General features: G+C 48.5%; 1 protein-coding gene across 12 annotated transcripts in view; it reads left to right on the top strand.

Annotated features, from left to right (window-relative positions):
* Positions 1–13,123, top strand: part of SETX (senataxin) — a 77,409-nt gene extending 64,286 nt beyond the window's left edge. For 10 of the 12 annotated variants that reach the window (XM_021070661.1, XM_021070725.1, XM_013987048.2 and 7 more), the window contains 4 exons: positions 357–521; positions 3,889–3,987; positions 4,536–4,623; positions 10,078–13,123. In XM_021070661.1, coding sequence (XP_020926320.1) covers positions 357–521; positions 3,889–3,987; positions 4,536–4,623; positions 10,078–10,794 — 1,069 coding nt within the window. In that variant the 3' untranslated portion in view covers positions 10,795–13,123. The remainder of the gene's footprint in view (positions 1–356; positions 522–3,888; positions 3,988–4,535; positions 4,624–10,077) is intronic. The other 2 variants (XM_021070681.1, XM_021070670.1) reach the window with 1 other exon arrangement.

Below are 13,495 nucleotides of genomic sequence, written 5' to 3'. Positions count from 1 at the left end.
ATGGCGCATCCTTGGTGTTAGCTATTTATTAGTCAGATCTTCCTATTATACGTACTTTGGTTCTTTCTGTGGCTGTCCCTGTTTTAACACATGACGAAATTCGTGTCTCATCCTCATTGAACACCAGCCTCTTTTCTCTCATACGACTTCGTGCTTCACTGGAGCGTTATCCTCGTATTTATTCAGATGTACAATATTAGGTCATTATAACAGCCTCTTTGAATCACTGCTGACTGAATAAAGATGAAACCTACCTATTTACTCTTTACTGTAATGGAAAACAAAGTGGAATTTAAGTTAGCAATTGGATTGCTCTTAGTTTTGATGTGTTGTATTTTTTTTTCCATCTTATTTAGCTCATATGTAAATGTGCAAGAAATAAAACTGGTAATGGAAATAATTAAACTTATTAAAGACAAAAGGAGGGATGTTACTTTCCGAAACATTGGCATAATAACCCATTACAAGGCTCAGAAGACGCTGATTCAGAAGGATTTGGACAAAGAGTTTGATAGAAAAGGGTGAGGCATCTATATTTTTACAGATATTTCCAGTTTTTCTGTTGAATTAAAAAGAAGAAGGGGGCTAGAAGGACAGAAGACAAGGAAACTTGGCCCTGGGGAGTGGTCTTAGACCAGGGTAGTTTAGAAGGAGGCGACTGGGACGCTGGCGTCCGTGGCCCTGTGCTGGGAAGGGAATGAGGTTACACTTGCAGCCCTGTGGACGGAGTACCTCCTGCCAGTCCAGTCGGAATGTCATCACCGTTGTACTTGACGATGGAGTTAACCGAGAAACTCTTCAGGCCTTTCCCTTTAGTCGCATGACTTGTTGATCTGAATTCTAATTCTGCTGAGACTCGCGTAGTCGCATTTTCACTTAGAATAAATTACGTAACCCTTTTAGTGCCTTCACGTATAGGGTAAAGATGTTTTTGTCTCCTTTATACCTCAGTAGTAAAATTAAATCTTGAAAATCCATTAACTCAAAAGTTTCTTCACTTAGAAACACACAAACTACCAAAATTGACTCTAGGGGGAAAAAAAAAAAAAGAAAGAAAATTTGAATAGACCTATAAAATATAAAGAGATGGAGTTAGTAGTCACTTTCCAACAGAGAAAAAGCCAGGACCGGGCTTCCCTGTTGAATTCCGTCAAACATTAAACTAAGAATTAGCACCAGTCCTTCTCAAACGCTTCCGAAAAATAGAAGGAGACTTTCTCACTCATGTTATGGGGCCCAGTATGACCCTGGTACCAAACCTCGGAAACATCATCAGAAAACTGCAGGCCAATATCCCTTATGCATATGAATGTAAAACTTCTCAACAAAGTTCTGGCAGCTGAACTCAGCAGCATATGAGAAGGCTTATACACCATGGTCAAGTGGGACTTAGGAATGCAGGGCTGGTTCAGCCTGTTACATTAACAGAGTAAAGGGGAACCTCACATGATCCTCTGAATAAATGTGGAAAAGGCATTTGCCTGAATGCAGCAGCCTTTCATGATGAGAATACTCAACAAGCTAGGAATAGAAAGGAACTTAGCCTCATCAGAGGTGTCTATGAAAACCCAGTAGTTAAAACATCATACTCGACGGTAAGATCGAGGACTTTCCCCAGGTTCAGGAAGAGTGCCTGCTGTGCAGAATCGAGTGAGAGGTTCTAGGCGGAGCAGTTGAGCAAGAAAAGTAAACAAAAGGCGTCCATATTAGAAAAGAAGTAAATCTGTCTTCTTCACAAAGGGCGTGAACTTACATAGAATCCCCCGCAAATTCGCGTCAACAAGTTCAGCCGAATTGTAGGATATGAGATCAGTATCCAAAAATAAGTTGTAATTCTATACACTAGCTATGAGAAATCTGAAAAGGAAGTCTTTACAAATTCTATTTACAATAGCATAACGAAATTCTTAGGAATGAGTATAACCAAAGAAGCATAAGCTTGTACACTGAGTGCAAAACATTGTTGAAAGAAGCTGAAGAACTCCCAAGTAAAAAAAACAGTCCCGGAGTTCCTGTCATGGCTCAGTGAAAATGAATCTGACTAGCATCCATGAGGACGTGGGTTCAATCCCTGGCCTCGCTCAGTGGGTTAAGGATCTGGCGTTGCCGTTGCCATGAGCTGCGGTGTAGGTCGCAGACACAGCTCGGATCTCTCATTGGCTGTGGCTGTGGCTGTGGCTGTGGCTGTGGTGTCGGCCGGCAGCTACAGCTCTGATTGGACCCCTAGCCTGGGAACCTCCATATGCGGCCCTAAAAAGCAAAAAAAAGGTCCATGTTCATGGATTGGAAGGCTTAACATTGAGAGGGTGCTGTCTCCCCAAATTGATCTACTGAGTGTTACCTCTATCAGAATTCCAACTGCCTTTTTACAAGAATGGACAAGCTCATTCTAAAGTTCACATGCAGGCGCGAGACCCTAAATAGCTTGACAGAGGACAATGTTGGAGGGTTCGTACCTGCCTTGTTCAAGGTGTCCTACAAAACTGGTTAGTATTGTCATAAGATAGATCGGTAGACCAATAGAACTGAGTGAGCTTCCAGAAAAAAGCCATACATACGCGGCCTCTTGATTTTCAGCAAGGGTGCCAAGACCATTCGGGGGGAAAGATTAGTCTTTTCAGTAAATGATGCCGGAACAACTGGAGATCCACATGCAAAAGAATGAATTTTGATCCTCACCTCACACTGTATACAACAATTCATTCAACATGAATTAGAGCCTTGTAAACCTAAGGGACACAGTTATAAAACTTACAGGGAAACAAGAGTAAATCTTTATGACCTCAGACTAGGCATCAGATTCTTAGATATGATAACTCAAGCACAAGTAACCAGAGGAGAAATGAATTGGCCTCCTAAAAAGTGTGTGTGTGTGTCAAAGGACACTATTGAGAGTGAAAAGACAGCCCGTAGAATGGGAGGAAGTACTTGAAAATTACATAGGAGTTGCATCCAGAATATATAGAGAACTCATTCAACTCAGTAATAAAAAGGGAATCTAATTTTTAAAATGGACAGAGGATATGAATAGCATTTCTCAAACAAAGACAAAAAGCCAACAGGCATGCGAAAAGATGTTCCACATCATTGCTCATTAGGGAAACGCAAGTCGAAAATCACAGTGAGATACCATTTCACACCCACCAAGATGGCTATTATAAAAAAAAGAACAGGCAATGACGAGGCGGTGGAAAGACTGGAGCACTTAGACGTTGCTGGCGAGACTGTGAGATGCTAACACACTGTAGAGACCAGCTGGGCAGTTCCTCCTAGGGTTAGACATGGAAGGACCACCCGACCCAGCTCTTCAGTGCTTGATGTGTGCCTGAAAGAAAGGAGAGGGTGGCCACACGAGAGCCGGGACCTCAGTGCTCACAGCAGCATCCTTCCCGGTCGTCTGAGACTTGAACCCAAACGTCCACCGTTGTGCGTGGGTAAACTGTGTGTCTGTACAACCCCAGAGTCAGTCACAGAAGGAATCCAATAGCCGTAGCAGGAATGAGGGCTGTCACATTGCTGTGACACGGATGAACCTTGAAAGCATTTGCTAAGTGACAGAAGCCCAACACAGAAGGTGCCATGTTTGATGATCCCATTTATACCAAAGTTCCAGTATAGAAAAACCCATAGAGACAGACAGCAGATGAGCGGTTGCCAGGGCCCGGGGAGGGGGGACGAGACTGGGTGGTGGGCGTGTGCAGGAATTAGCGGTGATGGCTGCACAACAGAGGGACTGTGTCGAGAGCCACCGAGGGTGTTCTGTAAATGGTGACTTTTATGGTATGTGAATTAGTTTAAGTTTTAAAAGTTTCTAAAATGACTACTGTGTAAATATATGTATTTAATTATTTTCTTTTGCCAGTGAACATGTTTCTCTTTTGTAAATAGGCCGGCAGAAGTAGACACCGTGGATGGATTCCAGGGTCGTCAGAAGGATTGTGTTATTGTTACATGTGTGAGAGCAAAGACCTCACAAGGCTCCATCGGGTAACTGTCTTACTGATTTTTGTGTGTGTATAACCTAGAGTTACATCCGGTTTTCATCACTGTTAGAGAGTGCTGTCAGGTTGTGAGGTTGGTCCGCTCTCAGGTCTGCTGCTCTTAGTATCCAGGTCCCAGTGCGAATCTGTTTTTTCCCTTGATGAGAGGGAAGAGATGACTAAATCCAGGATATTTTGCAGAGGCATCTTCCTCTCCATGCTCTGTGTCGTCACTGACCTACTGTCAGATTAGGGGGATTTTTTTTTTAAGGCTTAAAAGTCATAATGCTAAAATGTTCAATATCACATCCAAGTCAAAATAGGAAGTGGACAGACGCATCTCTCGGATGGAAAGCGCTGGGCAGCTTGTTTCCTCGTCGTCATGGGCGTTGCCTGTGTGCCGGGCACCCTGTGCTGGGAGGTGCATGACAGCGCTGTGCCCCCAAAGCAGAAAGCCCGAGAGAAGCCGCCTGAAACTCTGCCTGGGTCTCGCCTCCGTGGCAGGCCAAGTCACTCTGTAGAAGGAAGTCACTTTCTTTTTTTCCTACTGCTTAGGTTTCTGGCAAGTTTGCAGAGATTGAATGTCACCATCACACGAGCCAAGTACAGCCTCTTCATCCTCGGACATTTGAGGACCCTGAGGGTAAGTACGGCCTAGAGGACTGGAGGACGCCCAAGTTGGCCCGTCCTTCCTGATGTTGCATTGAGGCTTTGTTTTTCTTTTTCATCAAAATGACAGTGATTTCGAGGTTACAGACCCTAAGAGCCTCTTCCCCCGACAGGTGTGTCCTCCAGCAGCTCCTTCCTGGGAGCTTTCCTGTCTGTGCCCTTTCTTAGCCCAAAGCCCCCCGTATCCAGCGTGCTCTCAGGATGACCTTTAAGAAAAATTGTGTCTGCATCATAGCCTGGTTAAGCCGTGAGTGCAGACACACGACGTGCTAGAAGACGGGTGAGCACGTAGTCAGCCCTCAGTCAGTGTGGCTGTTGGCCCAGCTGACTGGCAGAGAGGTGGGCTGTGCGGGAGTGAGCTTGGACCTGCGTTTCCGTCCTGCACTTGGGGCGGTAGAGCTTGCTGTGTCCCCCGAGGGTTCGGGGTGTCAGAGCCCCTCCATCGGCACAGGTGCTCCTCCAAAGGGGTCCCATCCGTGGGAGACCAGCCCTAGAGCTTAAATGCTGTCTAGAGCGTCCCGGCTGGATAGGGCGTGTATTTGCTGCGTGTCTCGCCGGGAGCGGTAATACTGTAGTTTTTCTGATTTCTCTAACAAGGTCATTGGTTTATCTTAGGAGCGGTGCCAACTCGGTAGGTTTTTCCCCTGTTTTGGTTAGTTCCACCAGAGGGCGTTCGAATACAGTCTTTCTCCTCCTTTCTCTTAACCTAGATCTCTGGCCTTCAACTTTTGTTGTTTGTGTACGAAAGAATTTTAAAAAGCTGTGTATCCCCATTTTTTTGGCCGTGTGGAAATTCACAGGCCAAGGATCAAACCCATGCCACAGCATCGACCCAAGGCGCTGCAGTGACAGCAGCAGATCCCTAACCCACTGAACCACAGAGGAACGCCCACCCCTGTTTTTAAGTTGATATTGAAAATTTTTATCGTGAGTATTGATAGGGATTTTGTGCTCTGTCTGTCTCCTCTCTCCACACCCCCCACCTTGAGCCCCCCCCGTGCTTTCTCCACATGTCTTCTCTCAGTAAACACTGTAGTTGCCACAAAAGTTTTTTTGTTTCTAATGTATAATAAATATTGATGTTTTAAAATAAAGCTAGTAAAAATAAATCCATCACTTTTAAATGTAAATCCGGTAGAATACAGTAGTAGTATTCTTTCTGCTTTTTAAAATTGAAATACTGTTTAGGATGTAATCTAGTGGGGTAATTAATATATTTTTATAATTGAAAGCCTTTTTTTTTTTTTTTGCTGTTTTAGGGCCACACCCACAGCATATGGAAGTTCCCAGGCTAGGGGTTGAATCAGAGCTATAGCTGCTGGCCTACACCACAGCCACAGCAATGCGGGATCCGAGCCACACCTTCGACCTACACCACAGCTCACGGCAATGCTGGATCCTTAACCCACTGAGTGAGGTCAGGGATTGAACCCGCATCTTCATGGCTGCCAGTCAGGTTGGTTAACCACTGAGCCATGACGGGAACTCCTAAAAGCCTTTCTATTAATATGGCTATTATGCTTTTCTTTTCTTTTCTTTTTTTTTTTTGTCTTTTTGCCATTTCTAGAGCCGCTCCCACGGCATATGGGGGTATGAAGTTTCCCAGGCTAGGGGTCTAATTGGAGCTGTAGCCACCGGCCTACGCCAGAGCCACAGCAACGCGGGATCCGAGACGCGTCTGCAGCCTACACCACAGCTCATGGCAACGCCGGATCCATAACCCACCGAGCGAGGCCAGGGATCGAACCCGCCACATCATGGTTCCTAGTCGGATTCGTTAACCACTGCGCCACGACGGGAACTCCTAATGTGGCTGTTATGCTTTTCTACCACAAAAGTTTACATATAAATTGAAAGCTTAAAAATTGTTTTTCAGAGTTCCCGTCGTGGTGCAGTGGTTAACGAATCTGACTAGGAACCCTGAGGTTACAGGTTTGATCCCTGCCCTCGCTCAGTGGGTTGACGATCCGGCGTTGCCGTGAGCTGTGGTGTAGGTCACAGACACGGCTCAGATCCCGAGTTGCTGTGGCTCTGGCGTAGGCTGGTGGCTACAGCTCCAATTAGACCCCTAGCCTGGGAACCTCCACATGCCACGGGAGCGGCCCTAGAAATGGCAAAAAGACAAAAAATAAAATAAAAAAATAAACTTGCTAAACAAAATTAAAAAAAAATTGTTTTTCATAACTGGGGAACCTAGGTGAAGGGTGCCTGAAACCTTTCTGCAGCAACGCTGGATCTTGAATGCACTGTGCTGGGCCGGGGATGGACCCCGCGTGCTGGTGTTTGCAAGACGCCGCCAACCCCATTGTGCCACAGCTGGAACTCCAGAACCTCTGTACTTTTTTGGTAACTTCCTCTGAATCTATAGTTACCTCAAGATAAAAGGGTTTTCAAAAAATTATTTTTCCTGTGACCACAAGGACCTGATTATTCGGGTGTGCTGTCAGTTGGATGATAACGTATTAGCAATCATTGTTTTTACGCAGTTGAATTTTGATAGTGCGCAAACCTGAAAAGGACAGTGTCACTAGAGCTGTGGCTCTCCGATGCCCTGATGACAGCACCTTTCCTGGGCACCCCTGTTTTTACCAGCCCCTTCATTTGACACCCAGGAGTTTCCACCTGCCCTGGCAGGCCCTCTGCCCTGTGCTCAGAGCTGGGGCCGACGTGAGCCATGTGCCTGTGAAGGAGGGCAGGGCAGGAAGGCCCCGGGGCACACGGGAGACCAGGGTTTGCACGCTGAGGTTTGGAAATTGATTCCCAGAAAACATTCTGCCGGGCCCCGAGGACACCTGGAGCCCCCAGAGTAATGCCCCTCTGCACAGACTTGGAGCCCGCCGCCCGCTGGCCGTGTGTGGCCCAGGCATTATTTCCGCTCTCGGAAGCCAGTGCTGCAGCAAAAGGCGGGTGCAAGAGAAGAGGGCCCGGCCTTGCCGCCTCTGGACTTGCCGGGCCCGCTTGTGCCTGTTGTCCTTGGGCTTCCCCTCCCCCCTTGGGGGTCCTCGAGCCCAGTTTCCTTCGTGGAAATGGAGTTAATAATTACAGTTTCCTCTGAGAAACCAAGATTAATAGCCCCTCCTCAGAACTGTTGTTGTGATTTTAGAATTAGCTTAAACACCAAGTGTAGGTGCAGTAGGCTTGGCAAAGGTAGCAGTTAAGGCCACGTGCTTGACCTCTGCGTTCCCGCCCCTGAGCAAGAATCTCTAGGGTTCCCTGGGGGTCTGAGCCGCAGAGCCTGGTGCTGCCGCCGTGTGTACCTGCTGCTGCCCGCGACCCCGCCCTGCGCCTGATTTCCTGGGCTTCCTAACCCTCTCGGAGGCCCTGAGCCTGGCAGTGCCACCAGTCTGTCACATCCAAGAAGCTGTTCCTTATAATACGCGTCAGTATTTTATGTTCTGCCATTGAACTGTGACACTTTATTTTCACTTAGAATTTTCATTTTATGTTTATTGAAAGAACTCTTGTTTTAGGCAGATTTTTGTCATACCGCTCTTGTTCATACAGAGGAAATGCAAACAGCAAATAAGGTGAGGCAGTCTTAGAAGTATTTCACCCGCAGACTCTTAACACGCCTTAATCACCTCGCGGTTCGGCGGCCGCTCGTGTCCGGTGCTTGCCTTCCCGTCTCCTGTGCAATCAGAGGTGAAGTTTCCTAAGAGTTTCCAGGGTTTTCTTCCAGCTGCTAATCTCCGTTCTCTACGTTTTAATGTGGGTGCTCTTTTTTGTCTTATCAGAAGATATCTGTGGAACGAGCCAGGACTCACTGTTTTTAAAAATGGTTTATTGGAGTTCCCGTCATGGTGCAGCGGAAACGAATCCGACTAGAAACCATGAGGTTGCAGGTTCGATCCCTGGCCCCATGAGGTTGCAGGTTCGATCCCTGGCCTCACTCTGGGTTAAGGATCCGGTGTTGCCATGAGCTGTGGTGTAGGTCGCAGACTCGGCTCAGATCTGGCGTTGCTGTGGCTCTGGCATAGGCCAGCGTTTACAGCTCCGATTCGACCCCAGGCCTGGGAACCTCCATATGCTGCAAGTGCAGCCCTAAAAACACACACACACACACACCAAAAAAAAAAAAAAAGATGGATTATTGACTAAAAGTCAAGAGTTTGTAATTGCCTAGCCATGGATTCCTCCAGGATTATATACTGGAAACTGCTACCTGGCAAGGATACACCCCAAATTCAGAAATGGTGAAATGTGAAAACAGGAGTTCCCACTGTGGTACAGTGTGTTAATGATCCAGCTTGTCTCTGTGGCATTGCTGGTTTGATCCCTGGCCACATACAGCGGGTTAAGGAACCAGTGTTGCCACAGCTGTGGCTTAGGCCACAACTCAGATTTGACTCCCAGCCCAGGAGCTTCCATATGCTGCTGATGCAGCCAAAAAAAGCAGAAAAAAAGGTCAAAATCATGCACATTTTAGAATCAATTAAATAAAATAGCCCTATTTTACAGATGAGGAAACAGGCTCAGGGAGGTCAAGTGACTTGGCCAAGGTCACACAGCAAGTATGTGCTGTGTGTGCACCCTCGCTGCTGTACCCTTGCCCACCGTAGGGTGCAGGAGCCCGCAGGAGGGCGGCTGTCCTACTGCTTCTCTTCCCTTCAGTCTTCATCTTTTTTCCTGCCTCAGGCTCACTCTGCTTTCTAAGGAGGGCCAGGCTCTGATGTTGTAAAGAAGCAGCTTTATTGTTGAGGAAACTGAAGGGAAGAGAGGAGAGATGTGAGTTGGGTTTTTCCCCCCTTTAGATGTGCTTTTCATAACTTGAGGGCTTGTAGAAAGGAGACAGAAAGCAGGACGGTATTGCTGGGATCACAGCTCAGTGGATTGAGTTGGTCGAGCCCTTTGGAGTTTGGGAGGCTTTGGGGAATTTGCGGAAAGCTATGGACCTCTTTCGGGAGCAGTCGCATGCACTCAAAAGTTGAGGGCTTTCTGAAACCAAGCCCTCCCGTTAGTCTTGCCCAGAGGCAGGTGACACTCTAGATTGGCAGTGTCGAGGGGACTTGGGGTGACGGAGCGCTGCTGCGTCTGCATTGTCCACACCAACCTGAGTCACACGCGGCCGCCGAATGCTTGAAATGTGGCTGGTGCAGTGGAGGAAGTGAGTTCTCAGTTTTCGTTCATTGAAATTTCAGTAGCTGCCTGAGGTGGCAGCACAGGTTTGTGTCATAGCTGGGTCGCCATGTGGCTGAGGAGCAGGGGCAAAGTGGTCCCTGGGAGGTGGTGCCTGGTGTTCTTTTCTAGCAGCGTGGCCTTGTCATTCTGTATTTGGTCTGATTTTTCTTTTCAGCCTTGTCTGACAAGGAATGGATTCTTGAGAATCTGTTCATGAAAGTACACTATTTATTCAGAAATGAAAGCTGGACCCCCTGCTCCCCAAGCCTGTCTGTGGGGTGTAAACGTCTCTCCTTCTCTTCGCTTCCAGGAAAACGATCATTGGAATCAGCTGATCGAGGATGCGCAGAAGCGTGGCGCCATTATTAAGACTTGCGACAAAAATTACAGACATGACGCAACCAAGATTCTGAAACCCAAGCCCGTACTGCAGAGAAGTCTGACTCACCCTCCCACCATCGGCCTGGAGGCGTCCCCAGACGGCGAGTTTTCCAGGACGGCTGTTGCTTCTTCCCTGTACCACTCTCCCTCTGACTGCAGAGACGCCACGGTTACTGCCAGTGACCCTGAAAGGCCACCCATTCAGGACCGGCTTCGGGACCCGCGACTGCTGAGGCGGATGGGCCTGAGCCCTGAAGCCAAAGGGAGATGCTCAAGGGAGCCACAGCCCTCGAGCCCCCAGCAGCCTGGGGCAGCGCCCCCCCCGGGAGAGGCGGGCTTCTCTGGAAGTCTCCAGGATCCCGCCGGTCCTGGGCAGCAGCCCACCGCCAAAGGAGCGGCTCCGAACCTCCACAGACCTCAGGCGCAGGGCGAGCCTGCAGCCGCTGGTGCGGACGCTTCCACGAGCAAAAGAAAATGTGACCCGGAGGAGGGCTCGCTCAGCCACAGAAGAGAGACCAGGGCTTTCAGCGAAGGGGGTCCGGAGAGGCGAGGCTCTGTGCGCCACCACGCGGGGAGGGACCTGGGCTCGGACGAGTGGGGGCCGCAGAAGGAGGACGGTGGCTGGAAGAAGAGAAGGCTTTCATAGTGAAGCCGGACGACAGGCTGTCACCCACAGGCATCACCGCAGCCCTGAGACACCAGCTCCCAGGGCGGCCCAGATGAGATGACTTTGCTCCTTGAAGGAGTTTGGGCACTGTTGGGAAACAGCCTGTGTACCTGACCCCTGAGCCCCCTGAGCCCCCCGGTCCCGCCGCACCATTGTCAGCAGCAGAAGCTCTCCGAGGGCACGCGCCCATCAGTGCCAATGTCCTTGAGGCCAGAGACTTGAAGTGTTGCTCTCTTGCTCCTCTGAGAAGAGGAGGTCGGACTGGAGCAGACGTTGTAAAGGTTGGAATGTATATTTGTATAGCAAATAACAAAATCCTTTTAAAATTTAATCTGGTAGACAGCTTTTCTTTCCCCGGCTTAAAATGTTAATCATTTTCAACAGAACAAACCTTGTATTTAAAAAAACAGAAAGAGGTGGAGGGCAGGTTCTTTCAACCATTGTTACGGCAAAACACACCTCTGACAGCCCAGGTGGTTTGGGATAAGCTGAGTTTGTGCTGGTGGGTCAAGTGTCTCCAGTTCTGTTTTAAAACAGCAACTGGCATCTCCTGGGGGAAGCTCTGGGGTGCAGAGTTACCATGTTAGGTGAAGTCCCACTGGTGTGCATCTTTAGAAGAGACGCCTTGGCAGTGGGACACGACGCTTCTGTGACAAGTTCATCTCCCTAAGGTGGCACATGGTTCTCTAGCTCAAGTTCCTCTTCTTCCCTGAAATTGAAGCATATGCTAAACGACAGACTTATTCTTGAAACATCATTCAGATGCCCGCAGCCTATCGAGAGTTTCCTGCACCTGGTGGGTTACAAATCCAGTGGTTGCCAGGTGACAGACTAGTGCCAGGGTGGCCGTGTGAGGCTCGCCCGGGTTGCCTGTGGAAGCATGCAGGTTGCGGGGAGAGTCCCGCTCATTAGCTGCGGGTGGAGCCTCGAAAGCTGGATGTTAAACCTTCCTGAGGGATTCCGGTCACTGGGCAGTGTGGGAGCCAGAAGGGCAGACCAGAGACAGTATTTTAGGCAGGGAGGAGCCATCCTTTTCAAAGGGAAGCGTGGAAGGGGAGTGCACATACTCGGGAGGTCACAGCTAGGAAGAGGGTTGTCACCTGCTTTTTGAACAGAAGGGCTTTGTGTTAGAAATTCTGCTGAAGCAGGGTATTAAGATCTTTAAAAAAGCATTTGGTTGCCAGAGGTTTCAGCTTTGTACTTCATGACCCTTGTCTTGCCTGTGGGGTCCGGACACCTGCTGATCAGAGTGAACATCCCTGTGGCTCAGGGACCACCGCTCTGTCCCCAGTCAGCCCTGCTCCCTGTTCAAAAGCATAGAGCTCATCCCCAGCCTTTGGGGGTCGGGGTGGAATGAGCCCCCCCACCGCCGGCAGGAAGTGGGCTTCGTATACTTGCTGCCAGGCCTTTGGCAAGAAGTGTTTTTTGTTTGTTTGTTTGGCTGCTCCCATGGTATATGGAAGCTCCTGGATCAGGGATCAAAGCCATAGCACAGCAGCAACGTGAGCTGCTTCAGTGACAATGCCAGATCCTTAACCTGCTGAGCCACCAGGGAACTCCATGAGAAATCTTTATCATTATTTGAAGTTTATTTTCCTGCTATCTTGGGAAAATGCTGGATGTAGCAGATACTTGTGGTGACAACTTAGAGTCAAAAACCGTAAGCTCGTACAAGTGGCGTGGTTAGATACTCACCCCACTCGGCTCATGCAACACATGAATTAGGGAATTGCTCTCCACCAGGCGTGGTTGGCTGCCACACCCCAGAGGTGTTACTTCCAGTGTGACGCCTGTTCTCAGGGTTCACCCCTCACGAGTCGGATTATGGGAGAATTAGGAGAAGTGAATACTCCCCTCTCAGGGGGAAGCCTGTGTCCTGACAGCTTCTCCCAGCAGAAACGCTCACACCCCTCATTGCATTGGAGACGAGTTGTTGTTCCAGTTGGTGGATGTGTTTGCGTCAAACATTTCATACGTACAGTCCGGCCTTTCTTGATGTGGCTGTCATAGCCGTGTTGATCGGGGGTTAAACTGATCACAGATGGAAAACCTGGCAGTTGGTTTCGTCCTTGCCGTGGTGTTCTAAGAAGGTGTGCTGTCTTCTTTCAGTCTTGGTTCTCTCAACATGAGTATGTTCTACCTAAAACCTTTTGCTTCTTTGTACCTGCTTTGCCTTGGATTCATTGTGCACGGTTTATTTGGTTCTGTGTTTTCATGTGTTAGCAGGAGCAGCTTAGATAAGTACACGTGATAACTGCCTGTAAATGAGTTTTATAACAGAATTGTACTAAACTATTTTCTAAAGTTAGTTACGCAGTTGACCATTTTTTTTCCTGTAGCTGTAACTCTTTCTATGCTCTGAATTCCTAGCTGAGAGGTAGCCAACGGTAGCCCTGTTGTCTTTGTGAAAGTCTACATTTTAAGAGAAAAGAGCAGAATTAAAAGTGGAAAGAAGAAAACTGCCATGGATTAGGAGTTATGTATTACTGAATGAAGACAGTTCAAGGTACTTCCCCGATGACCTGTTCAGTCCGCCCTCAGACTCGTCTTGGGCTGACGTGAGCTGGTGGGATTTGTGTGATTCGAGTTCACCATCCAGCCCACCCCCCCAGCTCTCCTGGCTTCTTGGCTCACCCTGAAATCTCAGCGGTGAGGTAGAGGGGGGCGTGATGGCCCGACG

The sequence above is a fragment of the Sus scrofa genome, chromosome 1 (genome assembly GCF_000003025.6).
Source record: "Sus scrofa isolate TJ Tabasco breed Duroc chromosome 1, Sscrofa11.1, whole genome shotgun sequence".
NCBI classification, from domain to species: Eukaryota; Metazoa; Chordata; class Mammalia; order Artiodactyla; family Suidae; genus Sus; species Sus scrofa.
Note: the sequence above shows the minus strand (reverse complement) of the source record. Positions and strands in the feature narration are given on the sequence as shown.